We start from the raw sequence: 23,675 nt of genomic DNA, 5'->3' as shown, positions 1-23,675 counted from the left end.
GTCATCTGAACCCTACACCTTGTGTTACAGGTTGTATGTACTCCGTAAACAATTCAAGTTACGCGCCGGCACGTGACCCGGCGTTGAGATGCGGTAAAGCGGCCTGGCTGGGTTGATCTTAGCACCCCCGCAACTCTCTTCTCACAACTTCCCGATTGTGGAAGCGTAACCACCGGTTGCTTGTTAATTTTTGTTTTGTTCTCTTCTTTGTACTATCTACCCTCATATGCCAGCACGAAATTGACCCGAATCTTTCGATTTTTGATTCGGGAGATCAATTTATCCACAGCCAATAGTTATCTCAAATTCAACCTATCAGCCAGTCGCGAAAATGCCAACGCAGCCAGCACGCGGCGGCCCGCGGTCGTCAATGGGTGGTTCCGCTCCTACTGCCAACATGGGCCCTCGCATTGGAACCTCGGGAAAAGTCAGTGGTAAGAAGCTACTGCATGGTGCAGGTGGAAAGCGTCATCGGTAAGTCCTTGGCTTTATATATCATCAGTTTTGGCTCACTTTAGCTTCACTTCAATGAGGAATCATTAATACTAATAAGCGTGTCGTCCGTCGATAGCAAAATCCAGAGAGACACAATCAGTGGCATAAGTATGATCACCTCCCAACCCCTCTTTGCTGCTTGAAATCTTCATGGATTCGTGTACGAGCAAAACGGTCTAACGCGGTTGCAATTATGACCCGCAGCAAAAGGTGACATCAGGTGAGTTTTTCCCATCATAAACAGACCTGCAGACCTGCTTAGCTGATGCTTCATTTTAAAAAGACGTCTGGCCCGTCGTGGCGGAGTGAAGCGCCTGTCGGGGATGATATATGATGAAACACGAGGTGCAATGAAGCAATATCTGGAAAGGGTGAGCGATTTTGCCAGACTCCACCGTCTCTGGGGAAAGCCATCAGACTGAAAACTAACTCTACTATAGATCCTCAGGGACTGCGTAGCATATTGCGATTATCGTCGCGCCAAGACAGTGACCGTCCACGATGTAAGATGAATCTTCCCTAGTGTCTTCTACGCTTGGCGGCTACGGTGAGCCCTTGACTATGCTTGTGCGGCTGTGCTAACCTGCCGGACTCGTTCAGGTCCTCCATGCTCTCAAAAGAATCGGCAGGCCAATCTATGGATTTGATTCTCTACTTCCCGCGTCAAAGAAGGCGCCGGTGGCCGACTCTTAATTATCATTCGGTCGGAATGATACGGTCACGTCCAAGTTCCTCTAATCTGTCACGACTGATGTGCTTGGGTTTTAAGGTTGCGAAGGCGTTTGGAGTTTACAGTGTCTTTTTTCCCGACCATTTGCTGAGTTTGGCATTTATTACTTGTACTTGCCCAACTTTCGAGACGTCACTGTAGGGATCGATTGCCCTTTTGCTTTATCTTTTTCACTTGTTAAGCTTCGCGATGAGAGCCAGGATTTTGTATGAGACGGTTGTCTATTGAGCAGGTAAGCCATGACGGTCAAGAAAATGGGGACGGGAAACAATTAATATACGATCAATAATGCAACCACACCGCCCCGAATTGAATACGGCTTGAAATTGTGAAAATACTGTAATAAAAGAATGGTATCTTGGTATCATTATTTTTTTCCCATCCGAACTTCCCGTAAAACACTTGGCAAACCTAAGCCCTCTTTCTATCTAAAAACTGGTGATCCTGAAAAAAAAACCCCTGTAAAACCCAAAAATGACAGATGCCAATGTGCTCTCAAGCACCATCACCTCTTGCGTCGACCACCCTCCCACTCTCCAAGCACGGCCTTGAGGGCCTTTGCAGCCCTCACCTCGTCCCTCCTGAACGGACCGTTGAACAAGTCGGGCAGGACGCGCAGGCTGTTGGCATGTTCCAGCGCAAAGCCCACTTCGGCGTCGCGTCCGCACCTTTCCCGTGTGAGGCGCACGGCCTCGTGAAGCATGTCTCCGCCCACGCCCTTTGACCTGAACCGCAGCTTGGTGGTCCACGCGCGGATGACTCCCCTGCCACCCTTGAGGCTCAGCGTGCGGTTGCGCCGCCTGCCGCCCTCGGACGAACCGGGGCGGCTGGGCGGCTCCAGGCGCAGGACCAATGCGCCGATGAGCTCGTCGCCAAACTTTGTCCCGATAACCATGTCCTCCGTTGCGAGGTCGGTGCCGTCCGCCTCGGAATCGCCGAGGCGCGACAAGAACGGCCAGCCCATCGCCTCGGCGTGGCGGATGTACGGCGCCGTAACGTACCGAATAGCCAAGAGGTACGTCATGACGACGCCGGACGACAGGGCCAGAAGCGTGCCGAGGTCGTGGCTGGCCTGCTTGTAGGCGAGGGCTAGGCCTGCGGCCAGCAGGGCGAGCGGCAGCGGGTGGAAGATGAGCGAGTAGGCGGCACGCTGGCGCTGCTGGGCGACGCTGTCGGCGACGAGCTTCAGGGCCTGGACGCGGTCGGCACGCTCCGTCAGCAGCTCGAGGGACAGGGGCGGGATGGCGTCGTCGTCGTCCAGGCACGCCGGGGAAACGGCTGCGGCGCCGTTGCGGCGCAGGTTGTGCGGCACTGGTGCCGTGTCCGTCGGCTCAACGAGTGGTGTGTTCACGGATGACATGGTCGAAGGTGTCTGCACGAGGTTCGCGCGGAGGAAGGAAAAGAAGGCTGCCGGATGGAAAGTATGTGTTAGTTGTGGGCGATACAAATGCGCATGTCACTTTCCGCTGGACGTTTTGCGCTCCAACTGGCTTTGAAGTAAAGGATTTCGAAATTTGCGTGGAGTAGTCGAGTAGGCTCATTTGGTCGCGCTGATTGACTCGCGACTGACACCAGACACTTTTGCAGGACAGAACCCAGGCCGTTGGGTCGGTAGAAACCTAGTTTTTTTTTCTTCTTTTTTTTTCCAAAGATAAATAGATAAATTGGGATCTTACCAGTGCTGGTCTTGAGGCCCGGGACATCATTGATTCTGTCAGCTATGGGCTTTGGGCGACAGTTGGACAAGTCGAATTCGGTGACTGTGAAAGTCACTGTTGCCATATTCGGTGGTCGCAGGCGACGTGGGGTTGTGAACGGCTTATGCACCTGCTGCGGACTTGTACAAAATTTGCCGGTCCCAAGCTTTTTTTTGGTGGTGTCCAATGCTTGTGTGTGCCAGGACGAGAAAAAAAGGGTTTTTTTTTTTTTCTGTTCAGACAGTGTGTGGCTCTTTTCCCCAAGTATGCTTCACACAGGCAGCAGAATCCTGTGGGCAGACATAAAAGATGATATAAAAGGCAAGAAAAACTCTGGGAAAAGTTTTCGTTCCCCAGGAGAGGCGCACAAAGGGTTGATTTTTCTTATGATATTGGCCCAGGGTCTAGGGGGTGCGAACCGTAGTACAGTAATAATGACCGATCCTATGGAGACACTGCTTGACGTGGAAGGGAATCCCCACCACGGGATGGAAGTAAGTGGTGGTATCCTGGACAACCAAGGCAGCAACACACTCGGAAAAGTAATGGAAGGGAAAGAGAAGAAACTCGGAATAAAAACTGACAAGTGGCAATACGGGGAATGACAAGAAGGGGTTTCCATGAAATATTTCCCGTGTCAAGAACAGAATAGAAAACACAGGTGAGCCGTGAGCACATTTTCAAGGTTCCGGTAGGTTTTGTGTTTATACTTGGGTTGCCAGCTCGCATGTGTGACATGGATGGCCTGGCACTCTATCTGACGTGCAAACAGGACGGAGGGGGTGTAGGGACAGAAAAAAAATATCTACCAGTAGTACCATTGGATCTAGACTGATCACCTACGACAGAGCTGACTGTCCATCATCCCGCGTGTCAAGCCCCCAATCAGAAAAAAAGTTTTCGTTTGAACGGTTGAAATGGACTGTTAAAGGGACCACCCACACGCCTACCGTGCAAGGAGAACCAACCATGGGCCGTTAATCAGGGGGGGTTAGGTATCAGTAAATGCGCACGGTTGTTGTTGGTGATTTCAGATTCTGCGTTTTGCTGGCAGGGTATTACTTACTGCAACGGTATTTACTCCGTAGGGTAGGTTGTGTGGGGCCGGCGTCCATGGAAATCTGGGATTGGTTGTTTAGGATTTTCAACCTTTGCCCCCATTGTTTGAAAAGATGCAAGTGAGCCAGCCACCAACGAATGAACGACATTGAACGGCTAGAAAAGGGTTGAACGAAGCCAAGAACCTGCCAAAGATAAGACAGCACCAGCTGATCAGTGTGTGGTTCGCGGGGTTCGATAGACTGCCGGTATCATCACATCTACATACTGTACTACCTACCACGCCTGACGTACCAAACTACATCCTAAACCAGCTCGAATGAACGAAACTATCTAAAGGATAGACGGGATGGATGCAAGGCAAAGTTCTAAACCTGATAACAGTATGTTCCATGTACGAGAAAGGGGGTGTTCACGAGACTGTTAACGTCATCTTCCCTCAACAAAGAACAAAGAACAAAGACGTGTATTGTTTTGGTTTTATCTTTTTTTTTTTTTTAGCGATTCTGTTAGTTCGGACAACATGTTATGCTGATCTACAATAGTCCGCATCTGGACCCGTCCGTAAGACGCATAAAGGCTGTTTTGGGACGGCACGACATCAGAAGAAACGATTTCGGAATATGGGGGTGGGGGTATCGGACTGAAAGAAGGAGAGTCTGGTCGCCAGGAAGAGGAATCCTGAAACATGTGAATCCTGCAGGCAGCTTACGGAGTCGTTAGATAGGTAGGTAGGTAGGTACTTACTGTATGTGTTACTTACTACTGTACAAATAATATGGATACCATGTATACCTATCTAGGTATAGGTCGGTAAGGTAGGTATGTAGCCGAACACGGTCCCCAGCTGTACAAGCGCCTAAATTGCACAATGACTGGTGCATACTATCGATTGACAAGAATCGTCATGGAAATTCGCTTCATTACCTTATCTTCAGTCGCAGGCATGAAGTCGCGTGGACCAAGTAAGTCATGCCAAGGTTTATTCAAAGCAACGGCGAGGTGATGATGGGATGTTCGCACTTACCACCAAAGCGACAGGGGGCCGTTGTACTACTGCAGTAAAGCCTTTGGGATAGGCGATCCCGACTTGACCTGGCGACTTGGCGATCAACGTGTCTGTTTTATCCGTATTCATAAAAACCACAGTGCATTGTACATGTCGACCTGAGATCTATGCACATTGAAAGATGTGCGCAATGGTAAGCGTTTGCGAAACAGCTTGGAGGATTGCATGCACCACTACTTGCACTTCTGCTGGTCACAGATGCAAGCTCCAAGGCATCTCATGATTCAATTCCATCGATCGTCGGTCGTTGGCCCCTTGAAAGTTGTTTATCATCCGCAACTGGCCATGCTCAGCCCATAAAAAAAGTAGACGATCCACTAGGGTAGTTTCATGTTTGGAGAAACGACATGCAACAAGATGATTGGTATACCTTACCGGTAGTGAGGTACCTATGTACTTTTTACAAAGGTAGGTAGAAATAGTCGAACCGGTCCGCGGGCCTAGAACAATTATCGTCCTGACTTGCCTTGGCTCTTCCTGGGCTTCCGACATTTTTGTTGTCTTTTACCTGCGGCCTTAGAGATAAGCTGGTTACCTGCCCACCTAGGTACCTTAGGTTTCTACCTAGATACTCTTGCCACTGTAGGGCTGGAGTTGAAAGGTGGGTGGTAATCACACAGATTGGAGATTTAAAGATAACCGTTGGCTCCGAGCCGTTTCGATTGGTGGCAGTGTTTCCGAAAATTCGGGTACAGGACTTTCTGGTCTTTGACCAAGGACACTTTTGCCCCTACCGGACCCGGATTTGCTCGTCGGCACTTGGCGCGGGGTTGGTCGGCTGACCTAAGGATTATGGGGAGATCTAGGTGAGAACAAATCCCTTCGGACGCCTCTCACTCAAGAGATCCCTGCAGGAATGACGGCACGTAATTTTTCCAATCAAGGACGAGGGAATATATGTGAATAAACACGTAGGTGTTGAATTGGTTGCTCAATTCTATAGCTCTTACACCTCTGTTTATCAAACCTCGTCGCGACCTAAGTGCACACTTTAAAGAAAGAGCTTTGAAAAATTAGAGGCACCATAGGCATACAGGGTGGACTTGTTGGTTGTGGAGGCTTCTGGGGTTTGAATGCAAACCCTGGTCTTACGTACTCCATTCGAAGTGTTGCGCAGGAAGTAGCCCGCGCCCAGCCACTTTTCGCAAGAGGCAGCCAACCAACCTATCAACTCGCGCTTTGCTCAAAGTCCTACCACACACAAACCTTGAGCTCCAAAGTCCTACAGTGCTCGGGGCTGACATTCGGGGCAGGGTGAGGGCGAGGTTAATCGCGTGCTGACATTTTGTCCATTTCTTGAGCTGAGCCTCATTGCAGCCTACAACCTACCTGAACTACCTCATAGGCACTGGACCAAAGGGACCACAGCCACTTACCTACCCGCCTACCCACTGTTCCTGGCGGCGATCGATTTGTCGCTAATCCTCCAGGACTTGATCCATGTGATTAAAAAAATAAAATCAAAACCATATCTTGTTCCTAAATGGCTACTATACGCGATAAACGATGATGGAGTGCATTCGACTTTCGCCGCTCCTTCCCGTTGTTTAGACTAGCCTAATCGTTTGCCGCGTGCATTCGTCACCTGCAACCAATCTACGAGAGACAAGACACGTTACGAAACCTTCTTATTGTCTTTGCTCCTAATAACAAGCTTCAGACCATGGACGGCAAAAAACGCTTCGTCCCGTCGCTGCTGGGCGACCCGGGGTACGATCATCGTCAGGTCTCGGGCGGCGCCGCTCGGGCTCTGTCGCCGGCTCCTAGTGGCCGCTTCAGCTTACGCCGGGTTTCACTCTCACCCTCTTCCTTGTCGTCTTCTTCGGTGGCGTCGAGCACTTGTGCCTCGACATGTGGCCCAAAGGATACCAGCTTGAGCCCAGAGAACTCATGCGTGTAAGAATCCCTTTTTGCAACATCTCTTGAGTTGCTTCTGGAGCTTTTATATGTGCTCCCCCCTTCTTCCTATTAGCTACCAGAAGGAATCCACACCGCCCGGACAAATTTTGTGACATGATATGCTACGGGATAGCTGCTGAACACATTCGACAGATCCCGTGATACTTCAGACGGAGATTGTGGCAGATACAGGTTCATCGCCTGGGCGGCCGTCAAACGTAATGCATGTCAGGGCATGACACCGAGCGAAAAACTTGAGTGTCCGCTGCTGCGATGTCGTCGGCGATGCGAAAGTCACGAGGAAATGCTCAGGCATCTCGCAGGATGTGATCAGCTTGGGACTTGCGAATATTGGTGCTACAGTCACATGCGTGTCGAGAGATTTGACGACAAGAAGTGCCAGCGGTGTTTGACTCAAAAGTCCAAACGTCGCCGCATGCTATGCAGGGCTAAGAACTTCTTTTCATCGCTTGGCCACAAGGGAAGGAAGAACGGTGCGACTGGTCTTCCCACTGATTTTGGCGACGACGACGACGAGTCCCTCATGTTCCCAGTGGCTTCCCTAAGATACAACATGTTGGAAGTTGGCCAGACCTATGGCTACGAGCTCTCAGGAAACGCCATTGTCGAGATCGACTCGACCGAGGTGGCACCCCCGGTTGCGCCATCCCCGCCAACTCCTGCCGTCGTCGACCCCCAAGTCCTTTTACTTCCAGAGGTTGACACTAGGATGTTGGTCGCCCCCAACCCATTGATGCAGTGGCGACATGACATTGCATGTGCCCCTCAGTCGATTTTTGCCGAGCCGGTTCCGTCTCCTGAGGAGCGCCCGCCACTACAGGTCAACACCTTTGGTATCGAGCAATATCTTCAGTCAATCAGGTTCCGGCCCAAACCCAGACCTAATCCGGTGCCGGCAAGTAGAAGCAAGGACCTCTCACCCAGCTCTTCTGTTCGATCCACAAACAGCACTACCAGTACTGCCAGCGACGTCAGCCATACGAGTAGCACAAGTGCTACAAGCAATGTCAGCTCCCTGGTGTCGCCAATATCGGCGTTTAGCCACTCCTCTTTGGCTGATGGCGAATTTGCGAAGCACCTGGTATCTCCCGAGGACGTGCTAATGGGGCAGGATGACCTGCTGCTGGACCAGCGCCAATTTGATCAACATGATGTACCGACATCAATATTCGATTCGATCTGCCCGCCGGCAGAGCTACTTCACGGAATGTTCACGGAACTACCCGCCGATTTCCCTCCACCAAAGGTGGATCCAACCAACCTGCCGACGAACTCCCTCCTGTTTGACTTTGATACGACCGCCTACCCTGTGGCTGCGACTTGTGCCAGCGACTTGCTTTTAACGCAAGATGCCAACTTCGACTCATCCCTAGAAATTGCTTCACATTCCAAAACTCAGAGCCCTGCGTCCGTTGAGGCAGACGTCAAGACGCCCCAGTCAGCCACAGAAGCGCTTGTAGGCTCGACATGGGACACATTGCTGGAGCACATTGCAAGCTCGAAGCTCAAGGTTCAAGACATCAACGACAACCCCTGGGCTGACAAGCTTCGCTCGTTGGCCTCGATGACTATCGCAAGGGATGGGTTCAGTGCACTCAGAAGCCTTCTTGACGGCTGTCCACCAACAAGCCCAATCAAGATTCTCTGTCTTGTTCACGTGGTCTACGCTCTCTCCCTAGTTGTCTACGGTGACGACCATCTTTCACAGCGCTCTCGGGAGCTATATGTTGAGTCTCTTGTCTACGCTCGTATGATAGGAGACATAAAATTGGAAGCGCTTATGACGGCTATCTGGCAGCCAGTCAAATTATCCGTTTCTGAAATCAGTCAAGGCCTTCGCAGGAAATACAAGTCCTTGCATAGAAGTCCCAGCCACAAGGGCAAGGAGTCAACTATTGACCTCAAGTCCCATGTCGCCTACAACCAAGACCCGCTTCTATGTACTGCGAGGGACTTTTTGGATGGTAAGTTCAGTTGTCATGTTGGACCCCTCCTCTTCCTATGCGTGTACTAATCATCAAGTATATAGAACTTGAATGCTCGGCAATCCTCAGGCCATCACCCAAGCCATCTCACCTCCTGACCTCGACTCTTTATTCTAAGCAGATAGGGCTTGACTTCCAAGGGACATCAAGCACATCATTTGTGACAGTCGCTCGCACAGTAATTGTTCAACTAGCAAAGAATTTTACCGGCCATGGAGATCTCTTACTAGGACTTCAGGATATACACAAACGACTCAGCTCTGGCTCGATCTTGAGCATTCGGAGGCTTGAAATCGAGCTCCTATACACCGGAAAGAACTGTTTACCTATGAGAGCTTATTTTGGAAAGTATACCAACGCAACAGGACAAGCATGCGACCAAATGTACCATCAATTCATCGGAAGCAGTGCAAACAGGACTGTCTACCACGGTTTAGATCTTGGTTTCCTGGAGATGACAGTCGAGGGGCTCAACAGAGGTGGGACTGATAGTACGAAGACTGCTCTGCCCACATCGCCACTGGGTGCTGATAATGAAGGCGACGCCTTGTTTGATGACTTCATAAACGCCATGACACCATCTTTGATGGGAACGATGGCGGATGAGAGCATTGCAATGCAGCTCAACCCAGAAATGATGGTTGCGGATAGCTCAAAGCTCGAACTTGGGTCACCCTATGGCAGTTCAACAGGGGAGGCCTCAGACGTGGTCGTCGTATGCCCAGTTGGTTTTGACAAATCTCTTACATTGACCTCGGGGCCATTGTCAGTTCAGCCTAGCGGATCATATTCTAGCTCCACAACACCTTCTTCATCGACATCGACTTCTGGAGGCACCACAACGCAGGGCAAAACGGAGGCCAACAGCTGTTGCGAACTTTGCGGATACAGGCCCAAAGGTGATCCACAATGGTTCAAAGGGAGCATGGCCAAGCATATGAAGCTTCAACATTCGGCGCAGCCCCCTAAGATATACAAGTGCCCGTATCCTGGCTGCAACAGCGCATACAAGAATCGACCAGACAACTTGAGACAGCACCAGATCGAAAAGGGACACTTTGTCGAGGGTGAAGAGCCAAACCGCAGGCCAAGTAAGAGAAAAAAGATGTCTGAGTAAATCAAGGTCTAGGCGGCAGCCTTCGCGCATACGCACATTGCAGGATTTCAAGGGTTTCACGCAGGCGTGAGTTGGTGGATAGGAACATGGTGGACATATATTCTTTGTCATTACAAAAGATACCCTGGGGTGTATTGCAACGAGAAATGTATCGATCAAGCAGCTTAAAGATTAAATATGCTGAATATCAAGATCAAAATGAAGACAATAATTGAACTCTTGACACGACTATCAAAAAGCAGCATTGTGTATATGTGTATTGACTTTCTATCAACATTCAGACTGTCAGGTATTTATTACCAGGCCACCAACCGCAACTTATGATATAATCATTGCTATTCTGCGTCACAGCTTGTAGCCAGAGACAAACTAGCCAGTCCGACAGTGGATGAATGATGTTGTCCTGAGTCTTGACTTGAGCATCTGGATAGGGGGGAATCAGCCCATGTGGGGCAAATAGAGGATGTTATGGAATCAGACAAATTCTTCGTCACACCTGACCAAAATAGTTCGTATAGAACATCATCCAAGTTAAGTATCATTTATTTGCTGCACTAAAGTCACCTAGGTTGCCGTCAAGCGGAATCGTCACTTCTCGCAACCATTTGATTTCCCACCAACACCCAGCGGTTGGCTACTAGACTCAGCATTGAGCGAGCATACCCCGCCCAACAAGAAATTAACAGACAAACAAACAAACGTAAACAACCAACCATCCCTCATTAACAATGGCCCAAACGCCACTAATCACCGTCTTGGGCTCCCTGAACATCGACCTGGTGTCGTATGTGCCCCACCATCCCCTACCGGGAGAGACCCTCACGGCAAACTCCTTCGCCGTCTCCCCGGGCGGGAAGGGAGCCAACCAAGCCATCGCCTGTGCCAAGCTCTCGAGGCCGCAGAGCGACAAGACGGCGGCGACGGCCAACGTGCGCATGGTGGGCGCGGTTGGCGCCGACTCATACGGCAGCTTGCTGCGCAGCAATCTCGAGGGCCACGGCGTCGACGTCTCGGGTGTGGCGGTGCGCGCGGACCCGGCAAAGACGGGCCTGGCCATCATCGTGGTCGACGAGCCGACGGGCCAGAACCGCATCATCCTCAGCCCCGAGAGCAACCACGACCTGGACAAGGCTGTAGCCATCGAGGCCGGACTCAAGGACAAGCCCGACCTGCTCATCATGCAACTCGAGGTCCCCATCCCCGTCGTCTTGGAGGCGATGCAGGCCGCGCGCACCGCCAGCGTCCCTGTGCTGCTGAACCCGGCCCCCGCGGTCGAGCTGCCCGCCTCGGCGTTCGAGGGCCTCGAGCATCTCATCGTTAACGAGACGGAGGCGTCGGTGCTTGGCCGCGTGGCCGAGTCGGTCCTGGACACGGAGGAAGGACTGCGGTCGGTGGCGGACGGGTTCGTGAAGGCGGGCGTGCGCAACGTCGTCATCACCCTCGGCGGCAGGGGGGTTTACTTCCTCCAGGGGTGGACGGGCAAGGCGGCTCTGGTGCCGGCGCTCAAGGCGACCGTTGTTGACACCACCGCGGCGGGCGACACGTTTGTTGGCATGTATGCGCTAGCTGCCGTTGCGGCGTCCAAGGCGGGCGTCGATTTCGATGCAGAGGCTGCGGTTAGGACGGCTAACAAAGCGGCTGCCAAGACGGTGGAGAGGAAGGGTGCACAGGATTCTATTCCATGGAGAGATGAGTTGGAGGGGCAATAGCCGGAAGTAGCTGGTGAGCGAGAGGAAGCTGCGAGAGATTATGGTACCAAAAGCCCCGGTCCCCAATCAGGGGAAGATAGATGCATCATGTGAAGAAAAAATCGAATCAAACATGCCGCGTTTCCCCAGAACTTGGTCACATTGAAAAATTGACTGATGCTAATCACCATCACCCCAGAGCTACTAAGCTCTCTGTTACTCGTTTCCCCGTGTAAGAGCGGCAATCTCCAGCCCTTTTTCAAGGGTTGACATATTCTGGCTTGATCAGGTTGTACCCGTCCACCCTCTTGACCTCGACCTGGTCGCTATCGACGTCAATGCCATCAAAAATCCTCAGGTTGAGTGGCTGCCACTGCCTCTTGTCAGCCAGGAATGACTGTATCTCTGCAGGCAGCTTCGCAAACTCCTCGTCCGATTCGACGGCTCTGACCCTGTTAGCCACGTAAACGCCGCAGCGCTTGCAAAAGTACTGCTCTCCAAGCTTCGCCCCGGCCTCTCCGTACATCGAGAACTTGTCGCTCGACCAGTCTGGGCTGATGGTGACCTGCGGTCGATTCGAGTAGATCCAGGTGACGCCACTGCGGTGACACAAGGAGCAGTTGCACTCGCCGATCATGCCTTTGAACTTCTCGACCGGCTCCATCTTGAGCTTGACCCGGATGTCGCCGCAGTGGCAGCTGCCATGGTAGATTTTGCTTTCGCCCTCTATCTCCGCCTTGGGCTCTGGCAGGTCCGAGTCGTCAGGTGGGACGTAGTCAGGCTTGTGTTCCTTGCCTGGGTCACTGTTTTTTCAGAGTGTTAATAAATATAAAAAAAAACACGATCAACAGTTGAGTACCAAAGTCATTTTTTCTGCAAAATGATCAAGCAGATGTATTACGTACACCGTCTTCGGCATGTTCCAAATATCAACCGGTCCTTGAAGGGATCGGGCCTATTCATCGCACGGTCTCTAGATCAGCAATTCTAGATATTGTCACGCTGGAGGGGTGAATATAGCTTACATTGACGACATATTGGTCGGGAAACTTGCCATGGGTGCAGACTGTCATCATCGAACACTTTGGGCAAAACATGTGCTTCATGATGCCTTCACCAAAGGTGTAGGTTGTGAAGTCCTCCATGCTACCCTTGACGACACGAAGGTCCTTCTTGTCAACAAATAGAAAGGCATAGTTCTTCTTGTAGCAGATGCTGCATTTACAAATCTCGACCTCCTTGATCTTTGGAATCGTCACCTCAAAGACGAAAGCAGCACAGCGGCAGTTGCCCCTGTACGTCTCTTTCTCCTCGGTCATGATTTTGATGCTGAGTAGAGTGTGAGGCAAGTTGGAGTCGCAATGTGAGAATGCGAGTGTGGCCTGTCTGTCAAAATAGGATGTCAGAAATAACAAAAGAGACCTTTACACGAAATATCCAGATCACTACGGATCTATTTATCCTCCGCTCGGCTCGGATGTCGGCGTACCAAAATCTGCACGGTGACGGCCTGGGGAGACTTCAGAATTTTGTTGTGCCAATCGGCAGCCTCCTTTTCCCTTGGGGATAAGACAAACAGATACAATAGTGAACAGCACGCCCTGTGAGTAACATGCCATCAACGCCAAGGGCGGCAGCTTGCATGTGGGGAATGCTGACAACGGCGCCGTTAGCCGCGCGGAGACATAATCTCGGATGCAGAATTACAGCAAGGTTGAGGGAAGTGAGCTAAGAATGAGGTACAATCCATGCCAATTGAAGTTGAGGGGTTGTCATGTCCGCACGCAAAAATGTGTGTGCTTCTCGGTGTGTCTCATTCCTTCCTATTTAGGAATATACAGGGCAGGTAGGTAGGTAGGTATTAGAAAAAATGACGAAGTGTGCAGCCTTGTCTTGTGGAAATCTCCATACCAAAACCTTAACTACCACCTAGCAACTTAGGTAAGCACCTCCTACCTAGGTAGGTAAGTACATGTTGGCCCGGCCTTATCACTGGGTTTAACAGCCGTATCATTTTCTTGTGTTCTATGGGATAGTTGTTCATGTCCCGACCAAACTTGGATTTCTGCTTTTGTGGTTCAATTGAAGCGATGAATTGCTCTATTCGGCCAGGGTTGTAGAACAATACGAGCTTGCCAGGAGGTATATTACCGTACCAGGTACCTAAAAACTTATGACGTAAACATTTCTTTGATTAGAGGTTCGCAATAAGCCACTAACCAATAAGTCAATAGGTACCTTAAATATTTGGTGCTGACAGCCAGAGACGCCATTTCTTATCAAAGGGGGAAAAGTTATTGCCTGGGGCCCCATGAATTATTGAGAACGGGCTGCGGGCTGCGCAAGAAAAGAAACCAAAAGATTGATCTGGAAGGATCGAGAAGGTAGTTTGACACTTTGCAAGTCTGAGACTTACTAGCCAGCTTGCCAGTACCGTTAGACTAGATTTCGGTCTCGACATCCAACATCGATCGCCGTCATAACTGCCTTGCAGATATACTTACCACCCCAAGCCACAATACAAATCATGACTTTGAGTGGCGTCCAGCCCACAAAACGGATATGTTGAAGAAGCGATTTGATTATCCCGCATCCTATTGAGGAGAACGCATCAAGGTCATACAGTAAGTACACGTACTGTCTGTACAGTACTGGTACAGTAAATCGTCTGTCACGCTGGTGCACGTGCCAATCTTGCCAATTCAGCAGCACAGCACGCCCCGCCCCAACTTCAACAGCGGGGCTCGGCACAGGGATCAGCTGGCTAGCATCTCAGATCCTCGCTCCTTTACGCAACACTAAGGCACCACCGTCGATAAACCTGTGACGCAAGAACTTATTGTCTGTCTTTGGTCTTGCACCCAACTTGCCCCCAAGGCGTCACCTCACGTACAAGCGGAGGCATCGAAAAACGATCCATGCTTAGCATGCTCTGGCAATGAGTAGGGATGCCATCAAACTCATCTTTCACATGATCTTTTCAAATTCGCGTCTGACCTAGCACGCGTCACTTCATATCGTTTCTAAAGATTGTTTCCAGAGACAAACCACCTAAATCGGCATCGCTCTTTTTCCTGGGGCAGGCCGCTTTCAACATTCGTTTCACACCTTGCCTACCTACCTAGCTACCCTCCCTTGGGGTACCTTGCTTATCAACCACCTTGCTACTACCAAAAACCTCCCTTTTGAGACCCAATATTTTCAGCCTGGAATAGCCAAAGTGATTGTTATTCTTTCCTTCCTTGCCGCAACCCAACTCTCCTCAACATATGTAAGCATCCCGGAAATTCTGGTCGCCTTTCATCGCTCAATACGGCCGGAAGACCTCCGCCTAGCAGCTTACTCAAGGACCGGCCAGAGACACCGGATATACCACCTAATTTTGCGTATAACCGACCATCGACCGACCGAACCACGCTACGATCATACTCAAAGCTATCTGTTGTTCCTCCGCATCCACTTTGGGCAGGGAGCTTAAAGTGTGACCAACTGCTATCACCGCAAACCGCCAAGGCCTAACACTCTGGCGTTCCGAGCGATCCGTACCGCCGGCCTCCTCGCAGGCCTGGGGCTTGCCGCCCTCGCTGCCCTCGATTCGCAGAGTAGCCAAGACCGGCGCAGGTCCTCAGCGAGAACAATGTCGGGTACTGGATCCAGGCAACCTCTGGATGCCTCTGCTGGCCGTGATGTTGTCTATTGCCATGCGTGTGAAAATGAGTGGTTCCAGGACCAGAACGGCCTGGTCTGCCCGCAATGCCATTCTGAGGCTACCGAGATAGTAAGCTCGAGCTGAAGGCGATGTTTACACTGCCGGTGCTAACTTGATCATAGGTGACGCCGGAAAACGACCCTCGCCCTGTCAACACACACGATAGCCGCACAGAGCCGCAGGGTCATCGAGACCGGTACGATGATTCTGACCCGGAGGAAGAGGACATTGAAGAGCACAGCCACCGCGCTCCTGGGGGAATATATTTTACCTCTAGAGTTTTTCGAATGCCTGTAAATCACGGGGCAGGCACAGAATCACCACATGTACACCCCTCTGATGGCAACGCCGTCATGGAGCGGTTTTATGAAATGATGAATCGTGATATGGGATCATCGGCCGCTCCCGGTGCTTCCAACTCGGACGGGACGAGGTCTGCAACCGGACAAGGAGCCAGCGAGAATAGTGGCACACGCCACTATACCACTCGCACCACGATGTTTCCAGGGGGGTCTACAAGCTTCACCATCACAACCGCCCCATTGCAGAGGGACGGAAATAATCCGCCAATAGGCGAGTTCGACGCGTACGCAGACCCCCATCCGCGGACCAGGCGCCGCATCGTGATAGTGATGCTTGACTCGAGAGGCGCTGACAGTAATGCTAGCATCTTGAGTACCATTATGGGCAATATCACCAATCCAGTTGGCAACACTCCTCACAGAGGCGGCGAAACAAGCAGCAACGACGAGGCCAGCGGTCTTCCTCCCCACGGCTTTCCAATTGCTTTTCAACAGCTTCTTGGTGCCTTGATGACGGGATACGGAGGTACTCGTAACTGGGGTGACGTGGTGACTTCACAGGAGGAGTTTGACAGAATAATCTCTCAAATGATGGAAGCAAACCCAATGTCAAATGCGGCGCCACCAGCTTCAGAGGCTGCCATAGAGAAACTGGAACGCAAGAAGCTGGACGAGAAGATGTTGGGCACTGACGAGACGGTTGAGTGCACTATTTGCATGGATGACCTGAGCTTAGGGGATGAAGCCACTGTCCTGCCCTGCAAGCACTTTTTCCATGGGGAATGCGTGACAATCTGGCTCAAGGAGCACAACACGTGCCCCATATGCCGAACCCCGATGGAGCAGAGGAGCTCAGCCGAAAGAACTCAAGCACCACAAAACCAATCTTCTTCAGGGCCTCGTGCCGCAAGGCCCGAGCCCCCACGGGGCATCTTTCCCTGGGCTTTCCAGCCATCCGGAAGCGGCACAGGCTCCTTCGTGAATAGCTCGTCACAACGTCCAAGCCAGAGCTCTCAACAGTCGCCTATAGACATTCAGCAAAACGACAGTGGCCATACCAGTCACCGCCGCGAGCTTTTGCGCAGTCCATCGACAAACGAGGAGCGCCTCCGGGCGATTAGAGACCTTGCAAACAGCGACCGCCATGGAGGCTCTGATCGCCCCACGACGCCACCATTTGCAGGTCGGCGGCGCAATTCTCTGTCTCCACCTAGCCCAAGCATGCAAGCCCCCTGGAATTTGTCCTACGACCCTGTCCACGATTTTACCAGTGCTTCTAGGGATCGGACTCGGGAACGAGACGGCGATCGGAGCAATTCGCAGAGCAGCTCTCGGTTCACTAGCACAAACCGTGATCAGGAGGGTCACAGGGACCGCGAGCGCTACCGACAACAGACATACGAATCGAGCCAACCGCCCAGCCGCGAACAGCGAGATCAGGAACGTAATGATGACAACGGGAGCCGGCGTGGTGACCCCAATCAGACAAGCAGCGGAAGTACATTCGACCCATTCAGCTGGATAAGAGATAGGCTTCCTGGAGGTGGCAACTCGTCAGGAGACAGCCATCGGCGGGGTTGATCACCATGCTGAAGGAAAATCCTAAGATCCCACGCGCAAATGTTCGCTTCATAAGTCCAAGGCCCGCTAAAGGTCCGTCAACAGAGTGGACGCAGTCACACGTTGCACCTGTTGGTTTTAACGTCAATATTTCTCGCTGTTCCTTGGTAAAGTACTACAAGGAATTTCGATACGACGGTTGGAAATCATGGCGAGGGATGTAAATGAGTTTTTAGGATTGTCGAATACCTGATTTATCTGTATAGATTAAGGTTAAAGAGGATACCAGTTTATACGTGTTTGCTAGCCAGTTTTCTTCCTTTTCATTCTTCTCCTTTTCCATTTCTTTTCTCGTTTTTCTCTTTGACCTCAGTTTCACACGAAGACGAGCCGAGTTTCGCTGATTTCTCGACCAAATGATGGTAAGTTGCCACGATAGGATTGTTCTTTTTGACCATAGGTACCGGACAGATTGCGCTCAAGCTACCACATCGGAGCAAAGAAATGCAAGTCATAAATGTAGCCCGTATAAGTCATAGTGAAGACTGTTGCAGCTGTTCTGAATGAACATGAGGCTATATGTAATTTTGTTGATGGTTGTTGTGTATAACCATGACTTAGCAGGGTTCAGAGCGAATATTCGATATCCATGTCTTGCATGTCTACCGGCAATTCTACCACCAGCCCCAAGCCTGAACTCCCCGTCTACCGGTAAAGGCATCCAGAAAGTGGGAGGCAATTTACAGTATACCTAACGAGGGGGGAAAAAAAAAAAAAAAAAAAGGGGGAGAAAAGGGCCCAGCCAGCTTCGATTTGCCGATCAAATGGTGGGAATGTCGCTTGTTAATAGGTATTCTGAAGTCACCAAGCGCTAGTACGACTAGCAGGGTTGTCATTGTTGGCCAGGGATTGGACGGCCCGACCCAGCTCTGGTTTTAGGTTGGTTCGAAAAAAAAGAAAGCGCCAACCTAGTGAGATGCCCCCGATTCCTAGCCCATAAGTCCTGACAGCGGCAATCGAACCGGTTGAAGCCACGAGACTTTTGGTCAACAGTTTAGAGACGTGATGTGATGGAAAAAACCGGTCAGCTGGGGTTTGTTTACTGTGGGTCCGCCTGTACTGATGCCTACCTGCCTAGCTAGTTCATCGGGTAATGTATACATTTCAATCAGACAAATGTTTCCAAGCTAGAGGCGGTTACCTGCCTACCTAATTCTTGGGGGTAAATGTGCTTTCCTTAGTTCAATCCTCGGTTGCCTACCGTTGCAGCACCTGGAGTACCTCGATCAATCCCGGTCTGGCCGATGTTCTAGACCCATAACCTTGGACCAGCCAGTTTGGCCCTTTTTTCTTCTTTCCTTGCTTTTTTACCCCCCTTTTTCCTATTTCCCGACCATAAACCCCGAATTTCTTGGTTTTCCCCATGCCCAGGAAATGGCAACAACTGTGGGATCATCCGTTATTCCCATCGCCAATTGCCGCCAAAAACAATCCTCGTTATTCCCGAGACACCACAACCGCCTACGAGGTTACCTTTCGATTGCGAGTCGCACTAATATTAAAAGTAATTTTTATTTTTCGTTTGTCACTCATTTCTTCTTTCGTCGCATCCCAAGCTGCTGGCCCTCCAGAGCCGCGCGGCTAACAGCGCAGGGGTGCGTGCTGTTTGGGCCCAGGTTGCGCCGATTCGTTGATTGTCTTGATTGATTGATTGATTGATTTATACATCCATTGCTGGGCTGGGCGTTGTACCTACCTGCCTACCTCCCTAGTCAGTCGATACTGGACCGGGGAAGCTCGTGCTGAGCAAACCAAAAGCTTGTGTTTCTACCTGGACTCCTTGCTCTCGGCTGCTGTTACTTCCAACGTGACAATGTCGGTCCGGCCACAACAGCAGCTCCAGCACCAGCATCAGCATCAACATCAGACCAACCATCCACTCCAGCATCAGCCTGCTCCTGGGCCAGCAGCCCTGTTTGTAGGCACGCCAAGCTCCGGCTCGGGGACCGTGTACGCGTCTCCATCGCCAAGCCTGCCGCAGCGCATTGGCCTCCCGGACGTTTCGGGCTCTAGCATTGCCGCCTATGGCTTGCCTGTCGTCGGTTCTGGCATCCCGGTTTCGGTCGACGATGCCAAGCCGGACCCGGTGAGCAGTGACAGCTCTGTGGCGCTTGGGGAGCCGCTCAGGAAGAAACAGAAACGGAACAAGCCAACCTTGTCGTGCTCACAATGCGTCGAGAGGAAAACAAAGGTGCGTCATAGTTGTCGACTTGCTGGAGTAGGGGAGAAAAAGTCACATGACTGCTGACGCCTGATTGCAGTGCGACAGAGGCAGACCTTGTTTGGCATGTAAGTTGCACCTTTGTTGCCAGTCATATGCAAGCATCCATGCTCGCCTTGTCGTCAACGAAAGTAAGATCATTCTCCTAGAATCTTCATGGCGCTAATTACCCGACAGGCATCAAACGACAGACTGATTGCCAGTATGCCTATGTTGCCAACTTGATAGAGTAAGCGAGCCCACCATTGCGCCCCTCTCGTGCAAGCACATACCAAACTTTGTGCACGTTGACTTACTATCTCCATGACAGAGAGACGCGAAGTAGCAGCAATGGACTTCGCATGTTGAAGGCCCCTCGGAAGAAGAAGCCAGAGCCCCTGGTATCACCCGTGGCTGCAAAATCGGACTTGCGTCTTGCAGCAACCGGTCAAAGCCCACTGCACGGATCAGTTGCGCTGTCGACTGGTCTACTTTCCCATATTCCGCACTCTCACCCGACTGCTTCCAACATTTTTGGAGTCGGAACTAGGCATCCGTTCGAGAACACGTGGAGCTATCACGGTGGCCTTCCAGAAGTCATCTTCTGTATACCGGATAAGATTCAGTGTGACATATTGTTGACGACCTACTTTGACCGCGTGGATCCCGTGTATCCTATGATCCACCGGCAAACCTTTTATGCCGATTATGAACATTTCTTCTCGCTCAGCAAGGAAGAGAGAGACAAGACTGACGCGGACTTTGTTGCCCTTATGTGCGTCATGCTGGCGTTGGCTAACCAGTTCCTGCCTGATCTGTTCTCGCCGGCTGAGAGGAAGAACTCGGCAGAATACCTCGCGTCGGCTAGTAATCAGGCGCTCAGGGTCGGCAGCTACCTCAGCAGGGCGTCAATAAGATCCGTTCAAGCCATGGTTCTGATAACTTATTTTCTCATCAACGACAACCATGCGTCTGACGGATGGGCCTTTGCTGGTGTGCTGATGCGCCAAGCATATGCGATGGGGCTTCACCGCGACCCCAACTTGGTGGCACCAGAGTCCACCGTTTTTGAAAAGCAGCAGAGGAGGAAGGTTTGGCAGGCCGTGCTGCTGCAGGACACATTTCTCACCGTCCTTCTGTCACTGCCACCGACAGCCACCCATACGGATGTCAACGTGGAAGACTTTTTAGAGGATGATTCTTCGATTGCGTCGTCGAATCCACTCGACAACGCATACATCAGAAGTTCTTGGTCGCTGGCCAATTTGGTGCAAGAGGCCATTTGCAGTCCGCGTTCGCTCGACATTCCGATCTGCGCCACGGCGCGACACAAGAGCAAGCTCGTCGCGGACTTCAAGGCTGTGTACCGATCTTTTCCAGACACCTTCCGCAGCCTTGATGCGGACGTCCTATCTCAAATGGCACAAGGGGCCGTCAATGGGCCCCAGCGTGTAGTGCGACAAGCTCTGTTTCTCAACAGCAACTACTTCCACAACCTGATGCTGGTGCACGCCTCAGAGAGCCCCGACGTGCCCATCAATGCCAAGGGCGCACTGGATGCTGCACACCAGGCAATATCGGCATTTTTCATCCTCTTTCAGGTCTTTGAGCTCGACGCCAGAGTGTGGTGGGTGTTTAACCACCGAGCTTTCCTCGAGGCGCTGTGCATTGGAGGGATTCTACGGGACGCGGAACGAAACATTGAGACTGGCGAGCAAGAAGATGGGAGGACGAACAATGGGAGCATCAAGGATCCGATTTACACAAGGGCCAAAGATGATATTAGTGAGTTTATCCTATGTTTTATTCTTGCCATTTCTTTGCCCCTCAATTCTGTTCTGAATTGGACCTTGGGTCGCTGGCAAGACCAGAACTGACGCGACAACAGATCGAATGATTGAAATTATGAAGATTATGGGCGATGGTGAGAATGGCTCAGAGGTTGCCAGGACAAGGATTCAGGTCCTGAGCGAATATCTATAGCATGGGACTTGGGTTGATCAGCGTTTGGCGTGGCGTTTTGGGATTTTGAATAGATACCACAGAGGGGTTCAGCTTAGTTATGGAAGGAGATTTTTATCTCCAGGTTAGAACGCACATAAAATTACATCTGAAAGATGTACTGGTTGATGATGACGACATTATACCGCAAAGCCTCTAACAAAGTGCCATGTGCTACTACCCACCTACCCTGTATGCGTTGTGTAGTTAGGTACATTAGGTATATGTATTCCCTCGCAAGGGGTTGAATCTAGGGCAAAGGTCCAAGCTTTCATTCAAGATCGGATCGGACAAGATCTAAACTCGATCCTCATTTCTAACCAATGACGCCACGAGTTGATGGTGCATATGACATCTGATCATTTTACCAGTATAAACTCTGGGTGAAAAAAAAAACCAAAAAAACAGGGTCGAATTAGTCCGTGCAACCTCTGTTAAGACTTACCTACTTCCAAAACTCCCTTTTTTGTATACAAATCGTTCCAACTCTCTAATATTGACATACAAAACATTCATTTGAGGCAAAGACATCAACCCCGGGGACCCACACACACATGATCAACCGGCTCCGGGCGACCGCACAGCACCTGACCACCATGGCCTCGCCGACGACGACCAAGGCGACCGCGGCGCCGTGGCGCGCCGACTTCACGTCTCACATCTCCAAGATGCCGCAGGCGTCCTTCGTCCTGAGCACGCTCGACGCGGACGGCGGCGGGCCGCGGGCGCGGACGTGCATCTTCCGCGGCATGTGGGGCACGATGCCTTCCAATGACCGCAACCCAGCGGAGCGCAACCCGGGGGGTGTCTACGAGAGCGATATGCCCGTGTTCACGACGGATGCGCGCATGCAAAAGACGGGCCAGCTCGAGGCGGACCGGCGCGCCGAGGCGGTGTGGTGGGTCGAGGAGACGCAGACGCAGTGGCGGATGCGCGGGGTCGTGTGGCAGCTCGGCCGGCAAGTCGGCGACGAGGCCAGGGCAGCCCTGGAGAGGAGGATGAGGGATCTGACGGGACAGCAACAGCAGCAGCAGGGGTGGAGTTGGGAGAGGGAGGTCACGGGTCACTTTGGGAATCTGAGCCCGATGATGAGGGGCACGTTCAAGAACCCGGCGCCCGGGACGCCGCGGGCGGTGGAGCCCGGCGAAGGGACGGGGTTGGGTATGGGGCAGAAGGTGGAGGATCTGGAGGACGACGTAGCTCGGAGGAACTTTTTGGTCTGCGTTATCGTGCCGGACGAGGTCGACAGGGTGATCCTGACAAAAGAGGATCCTCAAAGGTTCGTATATCGTTACATTGGTGATGGGCAGAAGAACCAGGAAGGTCGGAGCGGGAAGGTAGATGGGGACTGGGAGATGGTTGAGCTATGGCCTTGAATCAGGCCTCCTTTTGATTATGTGTCGTGTCATTGGACAGAATGGGAAGAGAATAGAAACGAGAGCATCTAGCTGGAACTCGTGCTGCATGCTGATTAAACGTTGTTTACTTGACTCTATCCGTTCTCCAGGGAAACAATTGGCGTCATATGAATTACTGCGTAAACAGCAGGACAGCAGATCTTTGGAGGGCCCGTTCGAATTGACTCGGTAATCAAGGCCGGACGGAGTAGCGGCACCTGATCCTGCTGGACCACCAGTCTACTTCAGTACATACCGAGCGTACCATCAGGATTATTCCAGGGAGTATCCCAGACTACGAAAATCAAGAAGAGTCCGAGAACGCGTCCAAACTTGGTGATCATCTCATAATGATCCTGTCGCAAATCTCTCCAACATTAGCTAAGAGGAAACATCAGACAGTTGTGTTGCCCAACGTGCCGCATGCGCCCTAAATCAACCAGAAAACCGGTGCATCATTGGACCCGGGCGGGGCTGTTTGCAATGCCTGAATAGCAACGGCGCCAAACAAACTCACATCAGGTACCTCGGTTGGCTTACCTGCCTACTTACTCAAGAATAGAACCGGCCTGACTGGTATTAAATCAACCTTGAAGGGCAATCTCGGTAGGAGTCTGGGGAGATTTGTGGATCTTCCCACAAGGCAAAACACAGTCGGTTGGACCACAGTTCCAACGGGGTTTTGT

General features: G+C 51.5%; 9 protein-coding genes across 9 annotated transcripts; 7 read left to right on the top strand and 2 right to left on the bottom strand.

Annotated features, from left to right (window-relative positions):
* The first annotated feature begins 142 nt into the window (after positions 1 to 142).
* On the top strand, positions 143 to 1,559 carry MGG_06093 (uncharacterized protein). Its single transcript, XM_003711910.1, has 6 exons — positions 143 to 474; positions 572 to 603; positions 700 to 715; positions 779 to 866; positions 936 to 998; positions 1,096 to 1,559. Exons 1-6 carry the CDS (start codon positions 332 to 334, stop codon positions 1,186 to 1,188), a joined length of 435 nt encoding a protein of 144 aa, XP_003711958.1. The 5' UTR covers positions 143 to 331; the 3' UTR covers positions 1,189 to 1,559.
* Positions 1,462 to 3,689, bottom strand: MGG_06092 (acetyltransferase). The gene is made up of 2 exons (XM_003711909.1): positions 2,902 to 3,689; positions 1,462 to 2,632 (listed from the first exon to the last, which is right to left on the bottom strand). The coding sequence occupies exons 1-2, from the start codon at positions 3,005 to 3,007 to the stop codon at positions 1,731 to 1,733; spliced, it is 1,008 nt and encodes a 335-aa protein (XP_003711957.1). The 5' UTR covers positions 3,008 to 3,689; the 3' UTR covers positions 1,462 to 1,730.
* On the top strand, positions 3,357 to 5,350 carry MGG_16757 (uncharacterized protein; the record flags this gene model as incomplete). The annotated part of the gene is made up of 8 exons (XM_003711908.1): positions 3,357 to 3,416; positions 3,584 to 3,613; positions 3,977 to 4,011; positions 4,321 to 4,364; positions 4,527 to 4,545; positions 4,785 to 4,799; positions 4,926 to 4,946; positions 5,203 to 5,350. 8 exons carry the CDS (start codon positions 3,357 to 3,359, stop codon positions 5,348 to 5,350), a joined length of 372 nt encoding a protein of 123 aa, XP_003711956.1.
* Positions 5,351 to 6,012: 662 nt separating this feature from the next.
* MGG_06090 (uncharacterized protein) lies at positions 6,013 to 10,301 on the top strand. The gene is made up of 3 exons (XM_003711907.1): positions 6,013 to 6,946; positions 7,103 to 8,934; positions 9,000 to 10,301. The coding sequence occupies exons 1-3, from the start codon at positions 6,714 to 6,716 to the stop codon at positions 10,070 to 10,072; spliced, it is 3,138 nt and encodes a 1,045-aa protein (XP_003711955.1). The 5' UTR covers positions 6,013 to 6,713; the 3' UTR covers positions 10,073 to 10,301.
* A 265-nt stretch (positions 10,302 to 10,566) lies between these two features.
* Positions 10,567 to 11,912, top strand: MGG_06089 (ribokinase). Its single transcript, XM_003711906.1, has one exon. It carries the CDS (start codon positions 10,801 to 10,803, stop codon positions 11,779 to 11,781), a length of 981 nt encoding a protein of 326 aa, XP_003711954.1. The 5' UTR covers positions 10,567 to 10,800; the 3' UTR covers positions 11,782 to 11,912.
* Positions 11,842 to 13,231, bottom strand: MGG_06088 (uncharacterized protein). The gene is made up of 3 exons (XM_003711905.1): positions 12,786 to 13,231; positions 12,666 to 12,715; positions 11,842 to 12,563 (listed from the first exon to the last, which is right to left on the bottom strand). The coding sequence occupies exons 1-3, from the start codon at positions 13,077 to 13,079 to the stop codon at positions 12,020 to 12,022; spliced, it is 888 nt and encodes a 295-aa protein (XP_003711953.1). The 5' UTR covers positions 13,080 to 13,231; the 3' UTR covers positions 11,842 to 12,019.
* A 1,312-nt stretch (positions 13,232 to 14,543) lies between these two features.
* On the top strand, positions 14,544 to 18,091 carry MGG_06087 (uncharacterized protein). Its single transcript, XM_003711904.1, has 3 exons — positions 14,544 to 15,538; positions 15,592 to 16,055; positions 16,137 to 18,091. The coding sequence occupies exons 1-3, from the start codon at positions 15,398 to 15,400 to the stop codon at positions 17,350 to 17,352; spliced, it is 1,821 nt and encodes a 606-aa protein (XP_003711952.1). The 5' UTR covers positions 14,544 to 15,397; the 3' UTR covers positions 17,353 to 18,091.
* A 427-nt stretch (positions 18,092 to 18,518) lies between these two features.
* Positions 18,519 to 21,888, top strand: MGG_16756 (uncharacterized protein). The gene is made up of 5 exons (XM_003711903.1): positions 18,519 to 19,582; positions 19,653 to 19,680; positions 19,790 to 19,841; positions 19,923 to 21,376; positions 21,480 to 21,888. The coding sequence occupies exons 1-5, from the start codon at positions 19,205 to 19,207 to the stop codon at positions 21,572 to 21,574; spliced, it is 2,007 nt and encodes a 668-aa protein (XP_003711951.1). The 5' UTR covers positions 18,519 to 19,204; the 3' UTR covers positions 21,575 to 21,888.
* Positions 21,859 to 23,148, top strand: MGG_16755 (uncharacterized protein). The gene has a single exon (XM_003711902.1). The coding sequence runs from the start codon at positions 22,147 to 22,149 to the stop codon at positions 22,966 to 22,968; it is 822 nt and encodes a 273-aa protein (XP_003711950.1). The 5' UTR covers positions 21,859 to 22,146; the 3' UTR covers positions 22,969 to 23,148.
* Positions 23,149 to 23,675: the final 527 nt, after the last annotated feature.

Source organism: Pyricularia oryzae, chromosome 3 (genome assembly GCF_000002495.2).
Source record: "Pyricularia oryzae 70-15 chromosome 3, whole genome shotgun sequence".
Taxonomy (NCBI): domain Eukaryota; kingdom Fungi; phylum Ascomycota; class Sordariomycetes; order Magnaporthales; family Pyriculariaceae; genus Pyricularia; species Pyricularia oryzae.
Note: the sequence above shows the minus strand (reverse complement) of the source record. Positions and strands in the feature narration are given on the sequence as shown.

What these genes read in the sequence shown, in the direction of transcription:
- MGG_06093 (XM_003711910.1), top strand. Translation starts at nt 332, where the DNA reads ATGCCAACGCAGCCAGCACGCGGCGGCCCGCGGTCGTCAATGGGTGGT. An exon ending in TGAAGCAATATCTGGAAAGG is followed by an intron (nt 867 to 935) that starts GTGAGCGATTTT and finishes ACTCTACTATAG; the next exon opens with ATCCTCAGGGACTGCGTAGC. An exon ending in AGACAGTGACCGTCCACGAT is followed by an intron (nt 999 to 1,095) that starts GTAAGATGAATC and finishes GGACTCGTTCAG; the next exon opens with GTCCTCCATGCTCTCAAAAG.
- MGG_06092 (XM_003711909.1), bottom strand. Translation starts at nt 3,007, where the DNA reads ATGGCAACAGTGACTTTCACAGTCACCGAATTCGACTTGTCCAACTGT. An exon ending in GGGCCTCAAGACCAGCACTG is followed by an intron (nt 2,633 to 2,901) that starts GTAAGATCCCAA and finishes TCCATCCGGCAG; the next exon opens with CCTTCTTTTCCTTCCTCCGC.
- MGG_06090 (XM_003711907.1), top strand. Translation starts at nt 6,714, where the DNA reads ATGGACGGCAAAAAACGCTTCGTCCCGTCGCTGCTGGGCGACCCGGGG. An exon ending in AGCCCAGAGAACTCATGCGT is followed by an intron (nt 6,947 to 7,102) that starts GTAAGAATCCCT and finishes CACATTCGACAG; the next exon opens with ATCCCGTGATACTTCAGACG. An exon ending in TGCGAGGGACTTTTTGGATG is followed by an intron (nt 8,935 to 8,999) that starts GTAAGTTCAGTT and finishes TCAAGTATATAG; the next exon opens with AACTTGAATGCTCGGCAATC.
- MGG_06089 (XM_003711906.1), top strand. Translation starts at nt 10,801, where the DNA reads ATGGCCCAAACGCCACTAATCACCGTCTTGGGCTCCCTGAACATCGAC.
- MGG_06088 (XM_003711905.1), bottom strand. Translation starts at nt 13,079, where the DNA reads ATGACCGAGGAGAAAGAGACGTACAGGGGCAACTGCCGCTGTGCTGCT. An exon ending in CCGACCAATATGTCGTCAAT is followed by an intron (nt 12,716 to 12,785) that starts GTAAGCTATATT and finishes TGCGATGAATAG; the next exon opens with GCCCGATCCCTTCAAGGACC. An exon ending in TGGAACATGCCGAAGACGGT is followed by an intron (nt 12,564 to 12,665) that starts GTACGTAATACA and finishes CTGAAAAAACAG; the next exon opens with TGACCCAGGCAAGGAACACA.
- MGG_06087 (XM_003711904.1), top strand. Translation starts at nt 15,398, where the DNA reads ATGTCGGGTACTGGATCCAGGCAACCTCTGGATGCCTCTGCTGGCCGT. An exon ending in ATTCTGAGGCTACCGAGATA is followed by an intron (nt 15,539 to 15,591) that starts GTAAGCTCGAGC and finishes ACTTGATCATAG; the next exon opens with GTGACGCCGGAAAACGACCC. An exon ending in CCAATAGGCGAGTTCGACGC is followed by an intron (nt 16,056 to 16,136) that starts GTACGCAGACCC and finishes CAGTAATGCTAG; the next exon opens with CATCTTGAGTACCATTATGG.
- MGG_16756 (XM_003711903.1), top strand. Translation starts at nt 19,205, where the DNA reads ATGTCGGTCCGGCCACAACAGCAGCTCCAGCACCAGCATCAGCATCAA. An exon ending in AGGCAGACCTTGTTTGGCAT is followed by an intron (nt 19,681 to 19,789) that starts GTAAGTTGCACC and finishes ATTACCCGACAG; the next exon opens with GCATCAAACGACAGACTGAT. An exon ending in AAGGGCCAAAGATGATATTA is followed by an intron (nt 21,377 to 21,479) that starts GTGAGTTTATCC and finishes ACGCGACAACAG; the next exon opens with ATCGAATGATTGAAATTATG.
- MGG_16755 (XM_003711902.1), top strand. Translation starts at nt 22,147, where the DNA reads ATGATCAACCGGCTCCGGGCGACCGCACAGCACCTGACCACCATGGCC.